This window comes from Amphiprion ocellaris, chromosome 6, assembly GCF_022539595.1.
Source record: "Amphiprion ocellaris isolate individual 3 ecotype Okinawa chromosome 6, ASM2253959v1, whole genome shotgun sequence".
In the NCBI taxonomy this organism is placed as follows: Eukaryota; Metazoa; Chordata; class Actinopteri; family Pomacentridae; genus Amphiprion; species Amphiprion ocellaris.
The window spans coordinates 2,601,225-2,626,259 of NC_072771.1; the positions used below are offsets into that span (position 1 = coordinate 2,601,225).

At 40.1% G+C, this 25,035-nt stretch overlaps 1 protein-coding gene across 1 annotated transcript; it reads right to left on the bottom strand.

Annotated features, from left to right (window-relative positions):
- Positions 1-305: 305 nt before the first annotated feature.
- Positions 306-22,270, bottom strand: LOC111584985 (protein FAM163B). The gene is made up of 3 exons (XM_023294356.3): positions 21,576-22,270; positions 11,660-11,775; positions 306-9,421 (listed from the first exon to the last, which is right to left on the bottom strand). Exons 2-3 carry the CDS (start codon positions 11,750-11,752, stop codon positions 8,972-8,974), a joined length of 543 nt encoding a protein of 180 aa, XP_023150124.2. The 5' UTR covers positions 11,753-11,775; positions 21,576-22,270; the 3' UTR covers positions 306-8,971.
- Between the last annotated feature and the right edge of the window lie 2,765 nt (positions 22,271-25,035).

A 25,035-nucleotide genomic window follows, 5' to 3' on the forward strand; every position in this document is an offset into this window, starting at 1 on the left:
GAATATTCAAAAATCAGCCTCATATGTTGGTAAATTTAAACATGAAGACAACATGGAAGCATCCTGTAACTCTACACATATAATAACACATATTCCTCTATGGACATCAGTTTTTGTCTACATGGACATTTTTGCATCAAAATAGCAAGAAAAACTGGATTCCATTTTCAAGGGGCAATAATTCAAAAGTGTCCCAAATAATTCAAAAATCATTCAAGATAACTTAAAGTAATTGTAGTTTTTTCTTCTGTTGGAAGTGAAGCTGAAGATGCTGAAATCAGTGAGGCTCATTTGATCCAAACCAGTCAAACCAAGCATCAGTTTATTAGCACTGTAAATGGGTTTCACACAGACTGACCATCGACCCCCCCTGCTGGTCGCATCTCATCTGCTGCACTTCAGGTTCATAAAAACATCAACTACTGAAGCTGACTGGAAATGAAAATAACAATTTTCTTCTCTAAAATAAATAAAAGACTTGATTCAACCACCAAAGCATCAGGAACATCTTTAATCTGAGGCTCTATGCATTGACAGGACAGGCATTTTTTATATCTGGACATTTAATTAAATGAAGACTCCACTGAGGAGTTGTTTTAAATCCAAAATGCGTGCAGATTTGTCTTAATCTTTGCCACAAATGACTTCAGACTTTGCTATTATTGTCAGTGAGTCTAATGAGTGGATCTAATGGGTTCTATTTAAACTGGATCAGAGGAGTCAGCAGCTGTAGTCAACTAGAATCATTCAGGAGAAGTTAAGAGGCCATGAAACTAAGAAAATTTGATTGACAACTTTCTACATCATCAAAACCAAACATTAAAATTGCTGTATGTATGTATGGAACCAAAATGTGTGATTGTTTTTGTGACAAAGCTATGTTTGCACTGACCATGTATATGATGGCTGCCATGATATACGTGGTCTTTGCAAGTATTTGTGAATTTGTTTACGACTGTATGTAATTCCGGGAGAATTGACTTAAATGCACAAATGTCAGTTAGACTGGAACCTCGCAGTTCATTTGTAATTTCAAAGGGCCCTTATCTGAACTGAACCCTTAGCTAAACGCTAACTGCTGCAGTAAAAATTTCATCTTTTAAAAAAAGTATTTGTTCATCCTTCATACAACGTCTGAGGTTCAACACAGCTTTATTGTAAACACAGAGACAAACACTCATCTTCTGAGTGGACCTACCAGAATAAACTGAGCATATGTCCTTTTGTTTATTTATCTTAGCAGCGTACTATTTCATCACACGTTATCCTCAAGTTACAGTGTAAGTTTGCTCCGAGAAGTCTTCTACTGTACGTTTATTCAGTGACAAAAGGAAAACAAGTCCAGGAGTCGAGTTCTTTCTCTACCGATGTGAAGTGAAGTTTGTAAAATTTCATCTAAACGTGCCACAAGCTCACGCTGGAGCAAAACTCCTCCAATGTTAGATGAAGTTCTGCCTGCAGGCAAGAAAACGTCTTTCAGAAATCACAGTCTTTGGATCATTGAATGCTTCAGAAAAGCCCTTAAAAGTAACTGTAGTTCTCTCACATAGTCACAAATCATCAGATACAAAGGATAAAATCACAACACAACCCCGACGTGAGCTGACAAATGTACACAAGTGAACACAAACGTGGCTCAACCAGAAACTCTGTGCAGTGACTCATTTAGTTTTTAAGCACTTTTATCCATGTAAAACTTAAACATGTTAAAAACAAATTCACCCATATAATATCAGATGATCATGATCTGAGTGGTTCATTCATGTTCTGCTGAATTTCAGCTCCTTCAAACGAAACGTTTGTTTGAAATTAACAATATAGTAACTGAACAAAATTCTCAATATTGCAGATAAAATCTTCATTTTCTATGAAATTCTAAATCTTGTCTCTTAAATAAGTAATAAAAAGAGGCAAGGTGCTGCTGAAAAATACAGTTAAAGTCAAAGTTTTTTTTTTAACAAGAGCGATAAAATTATACAATTTGGTCTCTGAAGTAACAAACCCAAGATTAGTAAATCCAATAAAATAAACCCCAGTTTTTACCTTGCATGCTCTGAGAAAGTGTCTTGTTTTTTTGCTTAAAATGCTTCAAAGCTAATGTTGGCGTACTGTTTTTTTAATTTTTAAAAAATTTTTCATAACATACTGTCTACAAAGATGGACAATATGGCAGCTCTACGGAAATGAAACTAAAATATCCTGGAAACCGCTGCTGCCTTCTTGCACTGATGATGTCGTTTGCAACCAGTGACCAAACCTCATATTTTCTCTTTTTCCTTCCAGTACGTTGAGTATAAGTACTACTAGGACTTGGTCATAATACTGCGCCTGAAGCTTTGACCGTCTTGCTTATAAATGCATCATCTGTCTGGGTTTTCTTGGAGAAAATAGTTCTGGTCTTCCTGGCACACTGCATTTGACGTACTACATATTGGGATGTAGAGTATTTTTCTGGTGTACTATATAGTCTAGTAGTGCAGGTATTGGAACCAAATGGCAACATCTGGGGCTGAAGAATTCAAAAGTGCCAAAGCTGCAGTTCCATAAATGTCCACTAGATGCTGGCTCTAAAGACAAGTCAATCCCCATAGAAATCCATGTTCAAATGTCCAACTTCACAGCGGAAAAAAACATATTTACATCCTGGTAAAAAAAAGCACTTTTGATCTCTACAGGTAACTCCACTGTTTAGGACAACTGTACTGGGCAGAATGTTGATATTCACTTAAATACAGTTTAGAATTTTTTAATTGTCTGAAGAAACGATGATCTCAAAATCAAGTTCAGGACACCTGCGTTACAGATATCTGGAATAAAAATGAGCCTAATGGTAAAATTTCAATTCTCCATCTTCAAAGGCAGTTATCAAATGTTAAAACAGCTCCTCAGATGCACAAATCTCCAAAACAGAATGAGAAAATGTCATAATACCAGCAATATCTGTCACATTTCACTGCAGTTTCTGTGTTCATAAAATATGTCACAAACCTTTAACCTTTTTAGTATGTTGTTAAAAGAAGTGTGTTTCTGCAGCAACTACATTTTATAGTCACTGACATTAAAAAGATGCGAGACTCTGGAGAGATAAAAAAAAGACTCAAATGAGAATCAAAAGACTTGAAAGAGGCTGAAAAACGACTTTAAACAGGCGCACGACTCGAAAGAAGCTAAAAAAAAGACTCAAATGAGACTAAAAAAAGACTAGATAGACAAAAAAACTTGCAAACAGGCTGAAACAAGATGTTAAAAAGATGTGAAACTCTCAAGAGATTAAAAAAGACTTAATTGAGACTAAAAAGACTTAAATGAGATGAGAAAAAGACCAAAAAGAGATGAAAAAGAACTCAGAAGAGACTCAAAAGAGACATAAAAAAGACACAAGAATCCAGGACTAAAAAATATTTCAAAGAAACTAAAAAAAGACTCAAAAGAGACTAAAAACAAGACTGAAATGAGACTAAAAAGAGACGAAAAACCTCAAAAGAGACTTAAAAGAGACTCGATATGGACTAAAAAAACTCAAAATACACTAAAAGAGACTTTAAAAAGACACAAGGTTCTAAACACAAAAAGTTGACTAACCAAAACTAGCAGAGACAAAAAAAAAACTCTAAAGAGACAAAGAATATTTAAAAGAGACTAAGAAGTGACTGTAGGCTGTAATCAGAGGTGCAGTGTTTCTCATCATGCACAGGTGAGCTACCTGCTCAGGTGTTTTCACTTTGTCCGGGTGATTGGAGCTGGACTTTGTGTGGAGATAAAATGACTGAATTCAGGCCGGATGAGTGAAAACAGCTGCTGAGGTTCAGCAGGAAGCAGATAACGAACAGAAAACACAGTTTACATGGTGTTCAGTGTGAGGGAGATAAAGGTGGCAGCTACCAGACACTCTGTGCAGTTTAACATGTGAACATCCATCGATAGGTTGAAATCTGCATAAAGTGAAGATGTGTGGTTAATCAATCAATCTTTATTGGTCATTGCACATTTTCATATACAACGAAATTTCATTTGAGCTGCCTGCCAATCACAGCTCCGGCTGCTGCACAGTGCTGCGCGCACCTTTCTTGAAGAAAAAAAGAAAAAGGACATGTTGGGATCTGGGTAGGGATAGCAGAGGGTAAAAGAAAAAAAAGGCTCGTTGTACCAAATGAAACCTCCAATGTTGGGAAATTCAATTTGAGAAGGAACCTACAAAAAAACAAACCCGCAAACAGGCAAAGCATGACGTTAGACAAGTATAGTTGGGATAAGGATGTGGGGAGGTGGAGGGGGGAGCACCACACAGTTAGCCGGTTCCTGTGCAGGTGCATGGATTCCTGGCTCCTGTGTATAGTGAGGAAAGCTTGTGGAGGCGGGGGGGAGGGGGGATATGGGAATGTGTGTGTGAATGTTTAGCTCAGTCCTCAGTTCATGAGTCTGAATGTTTGTGTATGCGTGTAGCCCATCTTCTTCCGTCTCAGACCTCCGGTGTCTCAGCTTACGAGGGTGGGAGCGTGATAACACAGCAGGTTGCTATGGAGACGTCCTCGGTTGGCCCGGTCCAAAAGTCAACAGGTGTCCTTGGGAAAGTGGGGGGGGGTGTAGGAGAGCTATCTCTTGGTCATGAAACTTCCAGAGGAGTTTGTTATTGTTCCAGGGGCGCCAGAATGTAATCAGTTATCCTCAAGTTTAGGCGGGAGAGAAGTAATTTCACCTTCTCCCTACTGCTCTCAACAATTTTAGAACCCAGCTGTAGCGATTCTCACCCTGATGGCTTCCAATCTGCGACTCAAATCAACAGTCACACCAAACAAATTGTTCATCTTACGATTGAGTTCGTCATACCGAGCATCGGCAGCCGTGATCCGATCGTTTGCATAGACCAGCAGAGTTTGGACGTCATTTCTGTCTGCGGTCTTCCTGATTTTCCAGAAGCTCAGGCCAGTGAACAAGCCAATTATCAGCAGGCCTGTCATCATAAATCCGAATATATAAACATCTTCCACATCCTCCACGGATAGGGGTGCCAGGCACATGATCCCTTCCACTTCCCCCAGGCGTCCATCACGTAACCAGAGGCAAAACTCCTATCCGGGCAGGTAGGCTCCCCTAGGCCTGTGCTCTTTGTGGCGACAATCTTGTCAACTGCGTTGAGAGACCAGTTAATCAATTCCATGATCGGTGTTTCGAAGGTCCAGTGCCAAGCGATCGCTCCAAGTCAGACAGACGAGACGAAGAAATGCAGCAAGCAGGGAGACATGAGGGTAGGGAGGAACAGAGATAGTGGAGCAAGGAAAAGTGCGACCGCCTCCTACGAGAGCTGAGAGCAGAGATAATAAACCATCACAGGACCCACATATAGAGAAACTGCAGCACTGGAACAAAGTCCTGCTCTGCTGCGTTTAAAACTAGAACTGAAAAGTTAGTTTCTACTCAGAAGCTACTGTTTCTACCTACAATTCATCTCCAGAAGTCTGATTCTGAGCTTCAAGAACAAGGCTGGTGTTGCTCTACTTTTAGTTTATCAACAAGTCCCATGAAAAGACCAAAACCAACAATGTGTTTACAGAAATAACCTCCATCTGAAGCTGTGAAGAGGAACTGTGATGGATATTATGACTGAAAGAGACTCAAAGAAGACTTAAAGGACACTAATAAAGAGCCAAAGGAGTCTGAAAAGACTTGAAAGAGGCAACAAAAGACTCAAGTTGGACCAAATAAGAAAACAAACAAATCCCACAAAAAGACCAAAACCAACGATATGTTTACAGAAATACCATCTGAAGCTGTGAAGGAAAACTTTGAAGGATAGTATGACTTGAAGAGACTCAAAAGAGACATAAAGGAAACTTAAAAAGACAAAGCACTACAAAAAGACTCAACTGAGGCTAAAAAGGCTATAAAAAGACTTAAATGAGACTAAAAAATGACTTGATACAGACTAAAAAAGACTCGAGACTGAAAAGAGACTTAAAAAAATACCTAAAGGAGTTTGAAAAGACTTGAAAGAGTCTAAAAAAAACTTGAAATGATGTGACTCTAAAGAGACTAAAAAAGAAACAAACAAACCCCTTGAAAAGACCAAAACCAACAATGTGTTTACAGAAATAACATCCATCTGAAGCTGTGAAGAGGAACTTTGATGGATATTATGACTTCAAGAGACTCAAAAGGGACTTAAAAATTACACAAAAACAGACACAAACCCTAAAAAAGTAACAGACAAAAAAAAATCAAATGGGACTAAAAAGACTTGAAAAAAGCTGAGAAAAGACTTTGAACAGATGCAAGACTCTAAAGAGACTAAAAAAGACTTGATAGAGACTAAAAAGACTTGAGACTCAAAAGAGACTAGATACAAGACCCTACAGAAACGAAAGAGAGACTAACAGTCTAATAACTGACTAAAAAAAGACTTGAAAGAGGTTAAAATAGACTTAAAAGCAACTCAGAAAGACTAAGAAAGACTCAAAATAGACACAAACCCTATAAAAGTATGTAACAGAAACTAAAACAGACATAAATGCGACTACAAAGATTTGACAGATGCAATAAAGGACTTTAAAGAGATGCAAGACTTTAAACAGACTTGATAGAGACTAAAAAAGACTCAAATCTCAAGAGACTTAAAAAAGGACCCTACAGAAACTATAAAAGACTTAAAGAGAGAAACAGAGGCTAAAAAGACTGAAAAGAAACTAACAAAGACTGAAAAAAGACTTCAAACAGACATAAAACGCTGAAGAATCAAAACACCTCAAAGGATTCTCTCCTCTGGACGCCATGTAGCCACTCAGACGCTGCAAATCTCAGTTTTGAAGAGCAAAAATTCTTTAAAAATAATCTTAAATTGACATATTTTGTGATTTTTTTTTTTTTTAACAAATCTGACAGTTGTTTCTTTCTTGCAACCCTTTTTGTCCAGCACAAGGCATCTTTTCATTGACTGAAATACAGTTTTGTTCCGTTTAATTTCTACTGATGTCAAAGACCTGCTGCTCTGTTTCCAACCGGTTTTCAATCTCAGGGCGTCAAATTCTGCAGTTGTGTTGAAGTTACCAGCGTCTCAGAGAAGTTTAAGCATCAAAACTTCTCAGTTAAGCCGAGAAAAGATCACAATCTGAACTAAAATACGATATTTTACCGCACTAATCACGTTACAAGTCAAACTGCGTGCTGGTGTAGAGAAACAAAACTAATTGGTCTACAAACACGACACCAAAGAGTCCTGATGAAGTAATAAGAAACTGGAGGACGTTTGGAGGAGCTACAGTCATTTTAAACTGCATTCAGTTCAAAAACAAATTTTAAAAAGTCTCCTCAAACAGATGGACTCTGGAGAAAATGGTTCACCTGTTGGGACTACTTTCAGCGGCGGATTAATCCACGGTGTGTTGACTATAACGAAGAAACGGTGCGACAGTGATGTGACTTTTGGAGGTTTTTGAAGCCAGAAAGATGCTTATTGGCTCCATTTTTATAAATTATGGAGTCAAATCTTCAACTCTTTGTCTGTTGCGTCTAATCTTCAGCATTTTCTGATTAATTAAACAGTTCTTGGTTTGTTTCCATCATATTTACAGATCTATATCAGACAGGAAGTTAGTCTTTTTAATTCCTGTTGGTGGAAAAAAAGAAGTGTTAAAAAATGTTCCTTTAAGAACATTTGGAAAAAAATCAACCAAAATCCAGCGAAATTCGCTGGATTTTGGTAGATTTTTTTCCGAATGTTCTTAAAGAAAATATTAGAACTTTTACTGATATATATGGAATCACTTTAGATAATTTGAGGATGTTTTTGGGAAGATTTTTATTCATTTTTAAAAAATATTTACAATTTTAATTGTTTTTATTTTTAAAATCTTTATTTCTTGCCAAATTTGGGGATTTTTTTTTTTTAAATAAAACTTTGAAGGGAAAATTTCAAGGAATTTTTGGAATTTTCTTCCTGAAGATTTTGCAAATTTTTGTACATTTGGGTAATTTTTTTGCTAAATTTTTGGATTTTTTTCAGACAAGGAAACGATATTTTTTGGTGCCCGTAAATGAAGACAACAGGAGGGTTAAATAAATTCAAATAAACTCTACTTCTGCAGAGTCATTGATGCCTTCTTACTCATATTTATGTGATTTCAAGATACGTTAACGTACTTTTAACCTTAATTTAAAGCAGGAAACGTTCCCACATTGGGGAACGTTGCATACAAGTTGGGAATTTAACACTTTCAATCCAATGTTCAAGGAACATTTTAAGGATATATGTTCCATTGAAGTTAAAACTGAACTAAAACAGAATGTTTTAACCTTTGTAGGATGTCTGGAGAATGTCGTCAGATCGTAAGAACAGAAGAACGTTCCCCAACTGATGTTCAAAAAATGTTTAGAATATAAACAAAGGTGGAACATTTTGGCCTGTGATGTTCTTAGGACATTGCCTTTGAGAACATTCTTTTACACCACGAATAGAACGTTCTCAATGCACAATTAAAGAAATGTTTCAAGAACATTCTGGGAACATAAACAAGACAGCAAACATCTCAAGAACTTTGTGGAACTTTCTCAGAATTCTTTTTCAGCTGTGAAAAGGTTCTTGATGTCAGTGAACCTTATTCCTGCTTAAATAAAGTTAACTGAAATGTTTTTGGAACATCAGAACATGTTATTTGTTGGTTTTGGTCCAAACGTCGGACTCACAGCAACATCAGCTTCATTTCTGAAGCGTCTCATCGATGCTGGACGAACAAAATCTGTGTCAGATTCGCCGAAAAGCTCTGATTCTAAACCGCCTCCTGATTAGCCACCTAGCTAGCTGGTTAGCAAACACAAAGTCGGAAACAGAAGACGATCAGTTCGAGTCCGTTCGGACGCTTCCTCTGCTCACTGAGTCGCTTTGAAGCCGCTGCCGCCGCCGCCAACGTGGCCGCCTGCATTAAAGCTGCAGCGGTGCTCGTGGACGGATCCTCGGAGTCGGAGCGGCTCCACGAGGCTCCTAGACGTCGGTGCTGACGCTGTGGGTCACCACCTCCCGCATGGTGACGGAGCGGATCAGGTTGAGCTTGTGGTAGAAGCTGGCCAGGTCCACGGGCAGCTCCAGGTCCTGCTGCTGCACAGTCCTGTAGCTGACCCTGCGCCCGCCGTTGCACAGCCTCTCGGGGTGCTGCAGGTAGAAAGGCAGCGAGCAGCGGGCGCAGGACGGGCAGAAGGCGTGCGAGCGCAGGCACCTGCGGGGCGGCGGCGGCGGCGTGGGCGAGTAGCTGGCCGGCCCGTTGGCCTCCGTCAGGAAGGTGGGAGGGTACGTCTCCGCCTCGTCGCTGAAGCGGTCCGGCGTGGGAGGCGTGGGAGGGGCCGACAGAGCCAGGGGGCGGGACGGCGACATGGTGGCGAGTTCCGGTTCCTCCTCTTCCCCCTTCTCAGACTCCTCCCTCTTACAGCAGTAGTACTGGACACACAGAAATACACACAGTAACACACACACAGTAATACACACAATAATACACACAGTAACACACACAGTAACACACACAGTAACACACACACAGTAATACACACAGTAATACACACAGTAACACACACAGTAACACACACAGTAATACACACAGTAATACACACAGTAACACACACAGTAACACACAGAAATACACACAGTAACACACACAGTAACACACACAGTAATACACACAGTAACACACAGTAACACACACAGTAACACACACAGAAACACACAGAAACACACACAGTAATACACACAGAAATACACACAGAAATACACACAGTAACACACACACAGAAACACAGAGTAATACACACAGTAACACACACAGAAAGACACACAAACACACACAGAAATACACACAGAAACACACACAGTAATACACACAGTAACACACACAGTAATACACACAGTAACACACAGTAACACACACAGTAACACACAGAAACACACACAGTAATACACACAGAAATACACACAGTAACACACACACAGAAACACAGAGTAATACACACAGTAACACACACAGAAAGACACACAAACACACACAGAAATACACACAGAAACACACACAGTAATACACACAGTAACACACACAGTAATACACACAGTAACACACAGTAACACACACAGTAACACACAGAAACACACACAGTAATACACACAGAAACACACACAGTAACACACACAGAAAGACACACAGAAACACACACAGAAATACACACAGAAACACACACAGTAATACACACAGTATTCAGTCCCTCCAGGATTTCACAGCGTTTTTCCAGATTGTTTTGTCCTAAAATGCCTGAATTCGCAGCAGCTTTTCTAAAAAATTGAGACGTAAGTTGCGATGTTTTAAGCGTATTTGTTGCGATGAAATTGCGGGAGACAGTGACAATTGTTAAAAAGTTGCATTTTTTTCAGCTTGTAGAACATATTTCAACATTGTAATTGACAATATTTATTCAGAAATTAACTCTTTCACACTCCAACCCATTTATACAAAATCTGGCACACCATGGTGGGAAATCAGCAGCAGCCAGATACTGGTTTAACATGAAGTAGTTGGTAGATTGAAGGCACTAAATGATCATTTACTATGGAATGAATCACATTCCTTGGTGGAATAATGAATCTAACTTCCCTTCATTCTTTCAGAGCTCCAACAGATCTGGATGCTACAGTTTCCATCACAGTGGTTTATCTGGTCTGTGGTCTGCTAGTTTCAGACGTTCTCCTGATGTGTTTCATGGTAGAAAAGTGTTTATCAATCTTTTTTTTTTTTTGTATTCCACCACAATATTGTACAGGTGTAAAACTGTTTACTTCCACTTTGGTGAAGAACATCAGGGAATTAATTGTTTTTCATGGTCTTCAGCAGTAGGTTTTGTTGGTAAATGAGAGACATTAGAATGGGACGTGTCTGCATCTTCAAACCATAAACAGGAAGTGAATTCGGTGATGTACGTGCATTACGTTTGCTATGATTGGTAGAACTCACGGGAGGCGGGCCAGAATTGCGAAACAGTTGTGGTGATTGGACAAAATTGCAAGGTCATGCAGAATTTGCAGAGATTGGTTGAATTCATGCGATCACAACATCGTGAATTCATGGAGGGACTGAATAATTCTGGACACAGAAGAGCCAAAGATCAGAGCTGAATCAGTCATTACATCCTGTGTTCCCCATGTTTAAGTCTGTCCAAATGTTTAGTTACAGCTGTTAGATAGTCACCCAAGGTATCCCACAATGCACCAGGAAGAGTAGCGTACAGCCAAACGTCACTACCCAAGGAATATGTAGCATCAGGCATTGCGTTAAAGGAGACCAGAGAAACAACTTAGGACAGGTGGCATTTCCATAGATTTCTATCTTAAAGATGCATTTTCTAACATTAAGAGGTATTTTCTACAGAATACATCGTTTTTTTATGTGTTCCTTGTAGAAATTACAAAAAGCTCGAGTGTTAAGAAGTATTTTCGAACATTAAGACATATTTTACAGTGTTAGGACATATTTGAAACACGATGCACTGATAAGAAAACTCCACCTGTCGACTGACTTTGATATCTTTTAATGTGGTGAAGATTTCTATGTACAACGTGCTTCTGAATGAAACACGTTCAGCTGTTTTTTTTTCTGTGAAGCTTTAGTTGTGTGGTGACGAGTTCAAAGAGTCGTACCTGCAACCTACATAAACACAGCACAGCGACGATGGTCAGTAAGATGACTGTAGCCAGAATTCCTCCTGCGATGACCACTGTCCCGGCTGACATTCGAAATCCTCTCCATCAACAGCCTGCAGCGACGAAGAAGAGGAAGAAGGAAGGAGGAAGAAGGAGGAAGAAGAGGAAGGAGAGGAAGAAGGAGGAAGGAGGAAGGAGAGGAAGAAGGACGAAGGAGAGGAAGGAGGAAGGAGAGGAAGAAGGAGGAAGGAGAGGAAGAGGGAGGAAGGAGAGGAAGAAGGAGGAAGGAGAGGAAGAGGGAGGAAGGAGAGGAAGAAGGAGAAAGGAGGAAGGAGAGGAAGAAGGACGAAGGAGAGGAAGGAGAGGAAGGAGGAAGAAGGAGAGGAAGGAGAGGAAGAAGGAGGAAGGAGAGGAAGGAGAGGAAGGAGGAAGGAGAGGAAGAAGGACAAAGGAGAGGAAGGAGAGGAAGGAGAGGAAGGAGGAAGAAGGAGAGGAAGGAGAGGAAGAAGGAGGAAGGAGAGGAAGGAGAGGAAGGAAGGAGGAAGGAGAGGAAGAGGGAGGAAGGAGAGGAAGAAGGAGGAAGGAGAGGAAGAGGGAGGAAGGAGAGGAAGAAGGAGAAAGGAGGAAGGAGAGGAAGAAGGACGAAGGAGAGGAAGGAGAGGAAGGAGAGGAAGGAGGAAGAAGGAGAGGAAGGAGAGGAAGAAGGAGGAAGGAGAGGAAGGAGAGGAAGGAGGAAGGAGAGGAAGAAGGACAAAGGAGAGGAAGGAGAGGAAGGAGAGGAAGGAGGAAGAAGGAGAGGAAGGAGAGGAAGAAGGAGGAAGGAGAGGAAGGAGAGGAAGGAGGAAGGAGGAAGGAGAGGAAGAAGAGGAAGAAGGAGGAAGGAGAGGAAGGAGAGGAAGGAGGAAGGAGGAAGGAGAGGAAGGAGAGGAAGAAGGAGGAAGGAGAGGAAGAAGAAGAAGAAGGAGGAAGGAGAGGAAGAAGGAGGAAGGAGAGGAAGAAGAAGGAAGGAGAGGAAGAAGGAGGAAGGAGAGGAAGAAGGAGGAAGGAGAGGAAGAAGGAGGAAGGAGAGGAAGAAGAAGGAAGGAGAGGAAGAAGGAGGAAGGAGAGGAAGAAGGAGGAAGGAGAGGAAGAAGGACGAAGGAGAGGAAGAAGAAGGAAGGAGAGGAAGAAGGAGGAAGGAGAGGAAGAAGGAGGAAGGAGAGGAAGAAGGACGAAGGAGAGGAAGAAGAAGGAAGGAGAGGAAGAAGGAGGAAGGAGAGGAAGAAGGAGGAAGGAGAGGAAGAAGGAGGAAGGAGAGGAAGAAGGAGGAAGGAGAGAAGCAGGAGATAAAGACACGCTGTCAGAAAATACTGCAAAAATCAAAGACAAATTGTAACAGGAGTTTGTTGCTACACAAAATGATAAAAACAAGACACAAAACAATACAAATAAGACAGAAAACAATGCAAACAAGACACAAAACAAAAACCCAACGCAAAAGACGACAAAAAACACACAAAACACAAACATGACACAAAACAACGCAAACAAGACACAAAACAAAATGAACGAAACACAAAACAACGCAAACAAGACACAAAACAAAATGAGCGAAACACAAAACAACACAAACATGACACAAAACAACACAAATGAGACACAAAACAACACAAACATTACACAAAACAACACAAATGAGTCACAAAACAACATAAACATAACACAGAACAACACAAACATGACAAAACAATGGAAACATGACACAAAACAACACAAACATGACACAAAACAATGGAAACATGACACAAAACAACACAAACATGACACAAAATGATGGAAACATGACACAAAACAACACAAACATGACACAAAACAATGGAAACATGACACAAAACAACACAAACATGACACAAAATGATGGAAACATGACACAAAACAACACAAACATGACACAAAACAATGGAAACATGACACAAAACAACACAAACATGACACAAAATGATATAAACATGACACAAAACAACACAAACAAGACACAAAACAATACAACCGAGACACAAAACAACACAAGCAAGACACAAAGCAACACAAATGAGACCCATAATGAAAAAAATAGTCACAAAACGACAAAAAAATAGCAAAAATCACAACTGCAACACTGTAAAAATGCTGCAAAACAACAACGCTGTATTTTAGTGTAATTTTACAGGCAGTTTTGTTCCAGTGTAGATCATCATGACAGGAGGAGGAAGAAGGTCAGAGAGGAGAAGATAAAGGAGGAAGATGAGACAACAGTGAAGAAGAGGAGGAAGAGATGGATGGAGGCTGGAAGACAGACGATGAAGATTTTACAGCTTTAAAACTTGGCTGCTAGCTTCCATTATCCATGAATCCTGCTGATCTCGTCCATTTTCAGCTGTAAATTAAACACAGACGTTAGATTCAGACGCTGATTCACGTTTTCTGTCCGTTTGGCTGCTGCTTCCTTTCTCAACCTGGAAGATTTTATTAGCTAGTAAATTAAATTTTGATGTTTTTGGGAAACCCTTTCTGGCAGAGAGTTCAGCTTCACATAAAGGATGGAAAAATGGTCGTAAAGCATCTTTAAAGCTCATTAATTAGCAAGATAAATCTGGTTTCTTCAATCCTGTACAAAAAACTAAACATAAAGGACTTCAAAGGTGTAAAACTTTCTGGTCCTGCAGACAGAAGTTGATGTCTGAGATTAACAGAAGTCCTGCATCCTTTCATGATGTTTCTGATTGGTTGGTGGCTTCAAAATGTGAGAATCTGGGGTCCGTTTCACAAAGAGGGGTAACTTAAACCAGAGACAGAGGGGTAACTCTAACCTGTTTCACAAAGAGGGGTAACTTAAACCAGAGACAGAGGGGTAACTCTAGCCTGTTTCACAAAGAGGGGTAACTTAAACCAGAGACAGAGGGGTAACTCTAGCCTGTTTCACAAAGAGGGGTAACTTAAACCAGAGACAGAGGGGTAACTCTAGCCTGTTTCACAAAGAGGGGTAACTTAAACCAGAGACAGAGGGGTAACTCTAACCTGTTTCACAAAGAGGGGTAACTTAAACCAGAGACAGAGGGGTAACTCTAGCCTGTTTCACAAAGAGGGGTAACTTAAACCAGAGACAGAGGGGTAACTCTAGCCTGTTTCACAAAGAGGGGTAACTTAAACCAGAGACAGAGGGGTAACTCTAACCTGTTTCACAAAGAGGGGTAACTTAAACCAGAGACAGAGGGGTAACTCTAGCCTGTTTCACAAAGAGGGGTAACTTAAACCAGAGACAGAGGGGTAACTCTAGCCTGTTTCACAAAGAGGGGTAACTTAAACCAGAGACAGAGGGGTAACTCTAGCCTGTTTCACAAAGAGGGGTAACTTAAACCAGAGACAGAGGGGTAACTCTAACCTGTTTCACAAAGAGGGGTAACTTAAACCAGAGACAGAGGGGTAACTCTAGCCTGTTTCACAAAGAGGGGTAACTTAAACCAGAGACAGAGGGGTAACTCTAGCCTGTTTCACAAAGAGGGGTAACTTAAACCAGAGACAGAGGGGTAACTCTAACCTGTTTCACAAAGAGGGGTAACTTAAACCAGAGACAGAGGGGTAACTCTAGCCTGTTTCACAAAGAGGGGTAACTTAAACCAGAGACAGAGGGGTAACTCTAGCCTGTTTCACAAAGAGGGGTAACTTAAACCAGAGACAGAGGGGTAACTCTAACCTGTTTCACAAAGAGGGGTAACTTAAACCAGAGACAGAGGGGTAACTCTAGCCTGTTTCACAAAGAGGGGTAACTTAAACCAGAGACGGAGGGGTAACTCTAGCCTGTTTCACAAAGAGGGGTAACTTAAACCAGAGACAGAGGGGTAACTCTAGCCTGTTTCACAAAGAGGGTAACTTAAACCAGAGACGGAGGGGTAACTCTAGCCTGTTTCACAAAGAGGGGTAACTTAAACCAGAGACGGAGGGGTAACTCTAGCCTGTTTCACAAAGAGGGGTAACTTAAACCAGAGACGGAGGGGTAACTCTAGCCTGTTTCACAAAGAGGGGTAACTTAAACCAGAGACGGAGGGGTAACTCTAACCTGTTTCACAAAGAGGGGTAACTTAAACCAGAGACAGAGGGGTAACTCTAGCCTGTTTCACAAAGAGGGGTAACTTAAACCAGAGACAGAGGGGTAACTCTAGCCTGTTTCACAAAGAGGGTAACTTAAACCAGAGACGGAGGGGTAACTCTAGCCTGTTTCACAAAGAGGGGTAACTTAAACCAGAGACGGAGGGGTAACTCTAACCTGTTTCACAAAGAGGGGTAACTTAAACCAGAGACAGAGGGGTAACTCTAGCCTGTTTCACAAAGAGGGGTAACTTAAACCAGAGACGGAGGGGTAACTCTAGCCTGTTTCACAAAGAGGGGTAACTTAAACCAGAGACGGAGGGGTAACTCTAACCTGTTTCACAAAGAGGGGTAACTTAAACCAGAGACAGAGGGGTAACTCTAGCCTGTTTCACAAAGAGGGGTAACTTAAACCAGAGACAGAGGGGTAACTCTAGCCTGTTTCACAAAGAGGGGTAACTTAAACCAGAGACAGAGGGGTAACTCTAGCCTGTTTCACAAAGAGGGGTAACTTAAACCAGAGACAGAGGGGTAACTCTAACCTGTTTCACAAAGAGGGGTAACTTAAACCAGAGACAGAGTGGTAACTCTAACCTGTTTCACAAAGAGGGGTAACTTAAACCAGAGACAGAGGGGTAACTCTAGCCTGTTTCACAAAGAGGGGTAACTTAAACCAGAGACAGAGGGGTAACTCTAACCTGTTTCACAAAGAGGGGTAACTTAAACCAGAGACAGAGTGGTAACTCTAACCTGTTTCACAAAGAGGGGTAACTTAAACCAGAGACAGAGGGGTAACTCTAGCCTGTTTCACAAAGAGGGGTAACTTAAACCAGAGACAGAGGGGTAACTCTAACCTGTTTCACAAAGAGGGGTAACTTAAACCAGAGACAGAGGGGTAACTCTAGCCTGTTTCACAAAGAGGGGTAACTTAAACCAGAGACAGAGGGGTAACTCTAGCCTGTTTCCCAAAGAGGGGTAACTTAAACTCTCGGTCAGTTACCATAGTAACAGACTCTATGAAACTAACCTGGTCAAAACCAGGTTTATTTCAGTAAACCTTGAGTTTCTCTCTGTCTCCGCCCTCTTTCAGTCACACACTGTTTGATTTCCTCATTCATTCATTCATTCATTCATTCGTCCATTCATTCATTCATTCATTCAGTCATCAGGTGAGTTTTGGCGAAGTCTAGTTCTGCCATGTGTCAAAATGTCATGTCCTTTTATGAACGATCCAGTGGATGAAGGAGCAGCATTACTGCACAGTAAACTTCAGTAAGACAACTGTATGCAGGACGGTCAGAAAAGTGTGTCTGGCCCTGAAACGACTTTTACCATCTTTGTGGTTTTCCCTGGACATAAACCTGTCAGAGCCATCAAGGAGGAGTTCCACAGGATTGCAGGTGAATGATGTAGAGATCTGTTAAATTAATTCTAAATCATATTCAGTTAATGACGTGCTGCAACCTCAGACTGGGATTAGTCATTTTAATTTATTTTAGGATTTCCCAGTGTGATTAGAGGTGGTGCTGGGCCTCCTCCCTTTTTACAGGCATCTGACTGTTTATTTGTTTCCAAAATAACAAAGACAAAATGTTCACTAAGTTTGATCCGGATGTTCTATTGATGTTCTATTGAGGGCCCAAGTTATTTGCCCCCCCGGCCATTAATAGTCAAGTGTACCTTTCTGAGCCACAACTGACAGCAGCCTCTTAGAGAAGTTCTTTACAAGGTTGGCACACATCTCTTGAAGGATTTTGGCCCATTCTTCCGATGCAAATTGTTCCATCTGGCTTCCGAGCATGGACATTCACAGATTCTCAGTGGGATTGAGATAAAGGATCTTGGTTCTGGTGTCCTTTAAGAACTGTTGGACCACTTTTGACGTATGCTTTGGGTCATTGTCTTGTTGGACAACCCAGCAATGACCTGAGCCTAGACACAGGTTTCTTCATATTATCCCTCAAAACGTCAGCATGATTTTTTTTTCTCATGATGCTGCCACCACCATGTTTAACTGTGGGAACATCCATGTGCCCAAACAGTTCCAGTTTAGTCTCATCAGACCAAAGGACAGACTTCCACAACTCGTCTTTCCGATGGCCCTGAAGAGCTCTCACAACTTCTAATTTTCTCCTCAGCTGTACATTGATTCAAAGTCAACTGATGCATTAACGAACGCGTTGAGCTCCACAGACAAGTTCTTTAAAAGCTGAAAATCCAAACAAGCCTCCAGGGAGCGGTTAGCATCTCAGCGGCTAACCGAATCCCATTAAACACTTTCCATCTTTAACCGGAGGAAGTTCGTTTGAGTTCAGCTCCCAAAGCAACCCGACGATTAAACTAGCAGCAGAAACTCATTACATTACATCATTACATCGTAACACGCATTAAAGAAAGAGGAGAGAAAACCGTCCTTAACTAAAGAAATAAAGTGTTTAAGCTGTTTGTAGCATCGACAAAAGGTGTTCAAGACGAGATTTCTGCACTGAAAGGAAGAAATAAGTCAAGAAAAAGGTGTCATGACTGAGGAAGAGTCAAAGAGTCTGATTATAATCTGATTCAGATTACATAAAACAGACTTTATGCATTTTATTATTCATGTTCCTTCATGTTTAATGCAGGAAATCTGGTCCCAGTCCAGAATTAAGTACGCATTAGTGACCGGAGAGGAAAATTAGAACGCTAAAGGGACTCTGGAGGATTACAAGTGTCAACGGATGGAAACTGAACGAGTCAAACAGAGCAGTGAAACCACTCATCCCTGATTGTAAATTATTCTCCTCATGTTTTATAAATCAGCGTTTAAAAAATGTGCACCGATGAATAGTAAAAGCAGCGACGGCCCGGCGAGGGTTGGAGGGAGTCTGGGAGCTTTAAGCTTCATAAAAACACAGAAACTCCCTCTGAACATCTGACGAAATGCATCAGATCAGAAACCCACCAGCTGGAGTCCTGCTGCTCTCCATGAACCAAAACCACCCAAACGCAGCTCTCATGATCAGTAGCAACTGAACAACTGTAATAACAGGTGAAATCAGAAGCTTGTCAGTGCTGTTGTGGCATCCAGGAAATGTAGAAAAATAAGGTTTTGCTAAAGTTTTACGACAAAAATGAAGCTAACTGAGTCTGAAGTGGCCTAATTTTCCATGCATAGGTGAGTTAAGTTGGTTGTTAAATTTAATGGAACCAGCGTCTTCTTGGACTGAAGTTGGAATACTCATGTTTCTATGGAACTATCAAGAGAATCTGAACAAACATTTGAATTTTTGGTAATTATTTTTTTTCAGAAAGCTAATTTAAATCTAGCTTGTTTTCATTAATTGCTTTGGAGTGAATAAAAAAGACTGAGTAGTGACCTCAGAAGAAGCTAGATGCTGCCACCACCGTGCTTCATGTGATGATGCTGCCACCACCATGCTTCACAGTGGGAATGGTGTGTTTGTGATGATGTCAAACCTATCATCTAGTCTGATGGACATAAATCTCCATCCTGGTCTCCTCAGACCAAAGAACCTTCTTCCAGGTGTCTTCAGAGTCTCCACATGTCTTCTGGTGAACTCTAGTCCAGATTTAATTGGAGCTTTTTCCAACAGAGTCTTTCTCTTTGTCTCCATAAAGCTTTGACTGGTGAAGAACAGACAACAGTTGTTGTATGAACAGTCTCTCCATCTCAGCTGCTGAAGGTTGGAACTCCTTCAGAGGAGTCATAGATGTCTTGGTGGCCTCCCTCACTAGTCTCTTTCTAGTAACTCCTTCAGATGAGTCAGGCGTTAGGCTAAAGAGGAAAGTCTATGACCTGACTGAGGTGGAAACCTCAGACCAAATGCTCTGAGCTGCTCATCATCATCATTGTCAACTCATCACTGGTTAATTACACTGGGTTTCCATAGCGACCCTAGAGCCCAGAGAGTCATTTACACCTACACAGCCATTCATCAAACATAAATAAAGCAACAGACACACTGAAAGGCCAACATCCATCGATCCATCCATCTATCATCCATCCATTTATCCATCCATCTATCATCCATGCATTTATCCATCCATCCATCCATTCATTCATTATCATTCATCCATCCATCATCCATCCATTATCCATCCCTCATCCATCCATCCATTGTCCATCCATCCATCATCCATCCATCCATCCATCATCCATCCATCCATCCATTCATTATCCATCTATTATCCATCCATCCATCCATCCATCCATCATGTTCAATGTTCAATGAAGGATATTTATGTGCATAAAAACAAGGAAATTACCTTTAAAAAGAAGTGGTAATACTGCAGCAAATTATTAGTTGAACTTCAGTGTATAATTTTGTGTTAAAAAAATCTTGTAAGAACTGATTTATTATTAAACAAATAATCATAATAATTACAATATTAAACTGGTAATTTTAGACCAATTCTTGTATATTATTATAATATTTACATGCAACTTTGGCCTGAAATCCTGTATATATGTCATACCTTGCTTTTTAATGTTATTCTACATTAGACATGCAAATTCAGAGTCTGGTTTAATATTTTATTGAATCATTGGTAAAAAAATCTGTGATTTTGCAGCCATTTTAACAGTGTAGCTTGAAACAAAGCAGGAAAGATCTGTTTTCTGCAGTTGACTGAAGAGAAATCTGAACATGTATTGATTTTTAATGGAAAAAAGGTAAAATTTGCTCATTAAACCTACAGATAACTTCGTCTAAATCACCAGGTGGAGCGAACACAAAGCACTGAGCAGATAAATGACATTTAGAGGTGAAGCTTAAGGTCAGATTTATTTATTCCTTCCCTGCTGATGGAGGTTACATAACGCAGGACAACAGAGGTTCCTGATGACTTTTTCGTTTAATTTGCACATAAATAACCTTGTTATTCCGAAAAGAAATCAGTTTTAGTCACACAGAGAGTTTAAATTACACATTTACTGATATCCTGGATGTTATTTCATGTCAGAAAACTCAATTCAAAGACCAAAACCAACAAGAAATTGAGCTAAATGTGGAATAAACTGCTGTTTGAGTCACATTTTCAGACCCGTAGGAATCCAGATTAAAGCTAATTTTATCCTTTAACCCTTCAGACTCCTTTTACCCAAATTAGGAATCAGGAATATTATATTATAGGTGATCCACAAATAGATTCAAGATGAAATTGGAGATAAAATTGTGAAAACTGAAGTCATATCCTCAGTTTTTACATTAGATTTTTAGCCCAGACATAAGTAAATAAACTCAGTGTCTCCTCATCAGGGTTTAAATGAACAGAAAAGGTAATTAAATGAATGACTTGAACATGAAAACCTCAATCAATTAAGCATTTTTCGTCAAAATGTGCCAACTCTTATCAGAATATCATTTATGGGCACTTTCAAAGCAAATTTATACATCAGAGTTTTTATAAAACATTAATTAATCTGTTATTCATGTCTTGTTTTCAGAGATTAAATGTGGAAGAGTTTATGGTGTAACTTTTAGACACAATTGTATTCGTTTGCAGGGAAAGATTGGATTCCAATCCTGATTTTTGTGCGTAAAAATGGCAAAAAAAAAAAACTATTTACAAATTAAGAATCCTGCAAGACATTTGTTTAAACTTAGTAATAATTTACATTTCTAACTACAATTTACTGAAATTTACTTTTAAAAGTCTCCATTGGGGGTTGAGCAGCTCAGGGTACGGTTTGGTGATGTTTTGGCACATTTTACGCATTCCAAAAGCGCATTTTTCATGGGTTTTCGTGCTGCCACTCCTCCTAGCAGCGCAGTAACCCCAGGTTCGTCTGTAAAATCTGAAATCTTACCCATCACATTAGGATCTGGATCGTCTCATGGCAACTCCACTTCGAGGCGCCCCGGTTTTGCAGGCAGACGTGACGGACGGAAGGTCGAGTTTCAGCTGGAAGAGGTGGAACCAAAACCTGTAACTCTCTGCTGAGTGCAGTTTTTTCTTCTTCTTTTAAAATCTTACATCCACAGGCTCATGTGATGTAAAAGAACCACAGGTCTGAGTCGGTGTGAAGGAAAATTTCTTCACAGTCTGAGATTCGCTCGAAGCCCAAAACGTATAAGCGAGAAAAAAGAGAAAAGTTTCCTCTTTTCCTTTCTTCTGCTAATTTCCCATCAGTCAAAACGCATCTTTTCTCCTACAGAGCACGTTAAAGCTGCAAAATTGGTCTGTGATTCTATTAAATCCTTCTTGGAAATCCTTCCGGGTCCGCAAGTTCTCGCTCTTTTCGCCGTATCCAAACAGAACCCGGACGAAGCGGCTGATCCGGGAAGACTTCAGGAGGACGGGATGCGAGGAGAACAGCTCACCGGTAGTTGGCGGATGCGTATTTGTCCAAACCGGCACTGAGTTGCAGCTCATTCAGTCCCGATGCTGCACTGGACGGACGGATCGTGCGTCACAGCAGCGCGCAATGCAAAGATACCAAAGACGCACTAGAAATGTCACCTTCATGGATCAAACTGAAATATTCCAGATAGCAGTGGAATAACCTGACAAATTTCAGGGAAGCAAGAACCAAAAGTATTCAAATGTATTTATTTTAAATATTCTGTGAAACCTTATTGGTCTCTTGGAGAGACTTTTACACTTAATATTTCCAGTGTTTTTGAAGGTGACTGAGTTTGCAGTCACCTTGCATCAGTCAGCTCCAGTCATCACACACTGTAAAAAGAAAATTCAACAGTTTTTATCTGTAATATTATGAACAATTTACTGTTACTGTCCCCCATTTTGTTAATTTATGTGTAGCATCTAGTAAAAGTTTTAGAAAAAAGAATGAATTGACATTTACTGTAACCCTAAAAAAACAGGCCATCATGATGTGAAGCATGGTGGTGGCAGCATCATGATGTGAAGCATGGTGGTGGCAGCATCATGATGTGAAGCATGGTGGTGGCAGCATCATGGTCACTTATTTTACATTTAAGATTTTTTAATTATTTGACATAATTTTGTAAAAATCTGTTTTCACTTTAACATGAAAGAGTCTTTTTTTGGGGTAATTCTTGTCCAAAACACATTTGAGTGTCAGAAAGTCGTGAATTTAACCTAAAACATTGATTGTTTTCTCTAATGAATCGGTAGAACCAGTTCTGGTTGCTGCTGTGGTCGTCTCGGTTCTTCATCCAATCCTTCGCTGCACTTTGAGTTTTAGAGCTGCAGAGAAAGAAAAGATTTTATTGTGTGAATTATTTAGAAGCTAAAGCAGGCTGAGATTCCAGCGTATTGTACCGACAGCAGCCTGTAATATTAATGCAGTGGAGATGTTAGAGGTTATTTCTCCTCCTTCCTCCCCGAGGAAGCTGCAGCAAAAACACCAGAGTTTTGGGTCAGAGCTGGACTCTGCAGAACTTTGCAGCTTTTACTGGACATTTTTAACCAAAGGACAGATGTCGGAGTCATCGGCCGAGACGTTTCTACATGAACTTTTGTTCCGTTGAGTTTATCTGTGAAATCCAGATGAGGCCAGATGTTCTTAACAGATTGGGTTTACAGTTTACAGCCACTTTTACATACAAATGTCAACAAATTTAAAGCAAAATTTTGAAATGTTGCTGAAAATGAAAGAGAAAATGTAAATTAAACTTGTTTCCATCACCTGCTTTGACCAGAAGGTGGCGCTACAGGTGATTTGGATGGAACTAGAAGCAAAACAAAACCAACTGCTGGCTAATAACTAAAAATCTTTGCTTGTTTATGACACACAAAACAGAAAACATCAGGATTGTGGATCAAAATATGACAAGTAATAATACAAAAACTGCAAAATCCAGATTTTGTAGGATGTCGGGTATATTCATCAATAATACAGAAAGATACAAACAGTAAGTGAGATTAAAAAAAAGCACACAAACACAACACAAAACGACTGTAAAACAGACAAAAACAACTAAAAACACACCAAATAATACACAAAACAAGACATAAAGGGAACACAAAGAGGCAAAACTGTCTCAAAGATGCAGAAAATGACCAAAAGGAGACACGAAAATTAGTCAATAAATATATAAAATGAGGCAAAAAAGAGACACAAAATGACCACAAAGGGACATAAAAGTACACAAAATGGCAAAAAATTTTACAAAATGATAGAAGTGAGCTAAAGAACGACAAAAACACAATGCAAAATGACAATAAAAACAACAAAAAATGGCAAACAAGAAACCCAAAATGACCAAAACAAGAAAAACAAGACACAAAATTGTACTATTGTTTTGACTATTAGAGGAAATAAAGGTTGCGATCTAAACCTTCACTAAAGCTAAATCCAGACCAGCTCTGTTCTCTAAACCAACAGGAAGTGGAGGTCGTCGCTCAGATCGATTCTCCCTCAGATGGATTCGTTTACAGTCTGTGTTTACCTGGACGAGGTCAGCAGATCCATCAGATCAGTTACTGACCTCAGACCAGCTGATTCCTAATCTACAGGAACTTTATTTATTTAAAGTTCTACCTTCATACTGTGAATGTTTCCAGAGTTTCAGACCCTCAAAGGTCCAGATTTATCACTTTTTAAAGGACTTTTTCCATCATTTCTGATCCTCAGAACTTCATCAGTCCAGCAGATAAACAGACAACATCTTCACTTTTTCTGTCGTCGGACTCATTTTGAGTCATTTTTGACAGACGTGAGGAATTTAACATAATTTCTGTGTGATTTTGGGAAACTTTATCCAATGTTTTGGGCAATTTCTGAGTCATTTTAAACTGTTGCATAATTTTGAACTTGATGAAGTTCTGAGGATCAAAATTGATGGAAAAAATTCATTACAAAGTGATAAATCTGGACCTTTGAGGGCCTGAAACTTTGAAAATATTCATAGTATGAAGGCAAAACTTCGATTAAATGAACTAAAGTTAATGCAGATGAAGAATCTGATGATTCTGAGGAGGTTTGTTGGAACTTTTGTCAGATTTTATTGGTTTAATGTAGAAAAATCAGACAGTTCCATGAAGTTACGTCGACTAGAGTTTAGTTTCAGATCAACTGATGTAGAATTTAAACATCCCTCAGAGTCGAAGCAGTTTTATTCTGTCAAAACAAACCGGTGTCGATGTTCTGGATCCTGTCAGCTGAGCTCTGATCCTCTGGGAATCAAACGTGTTCGTGTCCTGCAGGATTTGTTCCAGTCGGCTTCCTGCAGAATCCTTAATGTGACGCCGAACCACCACAATCCTTCTTCTCTCCCTGGTTTCTGTCAGAACATCAGCAGAGTGACGACGTTTCCTCCGACTGCACAGGAAGTCTGTTT

Excerpts from the sequence above, each read along its gene's own strand:
- LOC111584985 (XM_023294356.3), bottom strand. The coding sequence starts at position 11,752 with ATGTCAGCCGGGACAGTGGTCATCGCAGGAGGAATTCTGGCTACAGTC. Across the intron at positions 9,422-11,659 it reads TGTGTTTATGTAGGTTGCAG|TACTACTGCTGTAAGAGGGA; the intron begins GTACGACTCTTT and ends CTGTGTGTCCAG.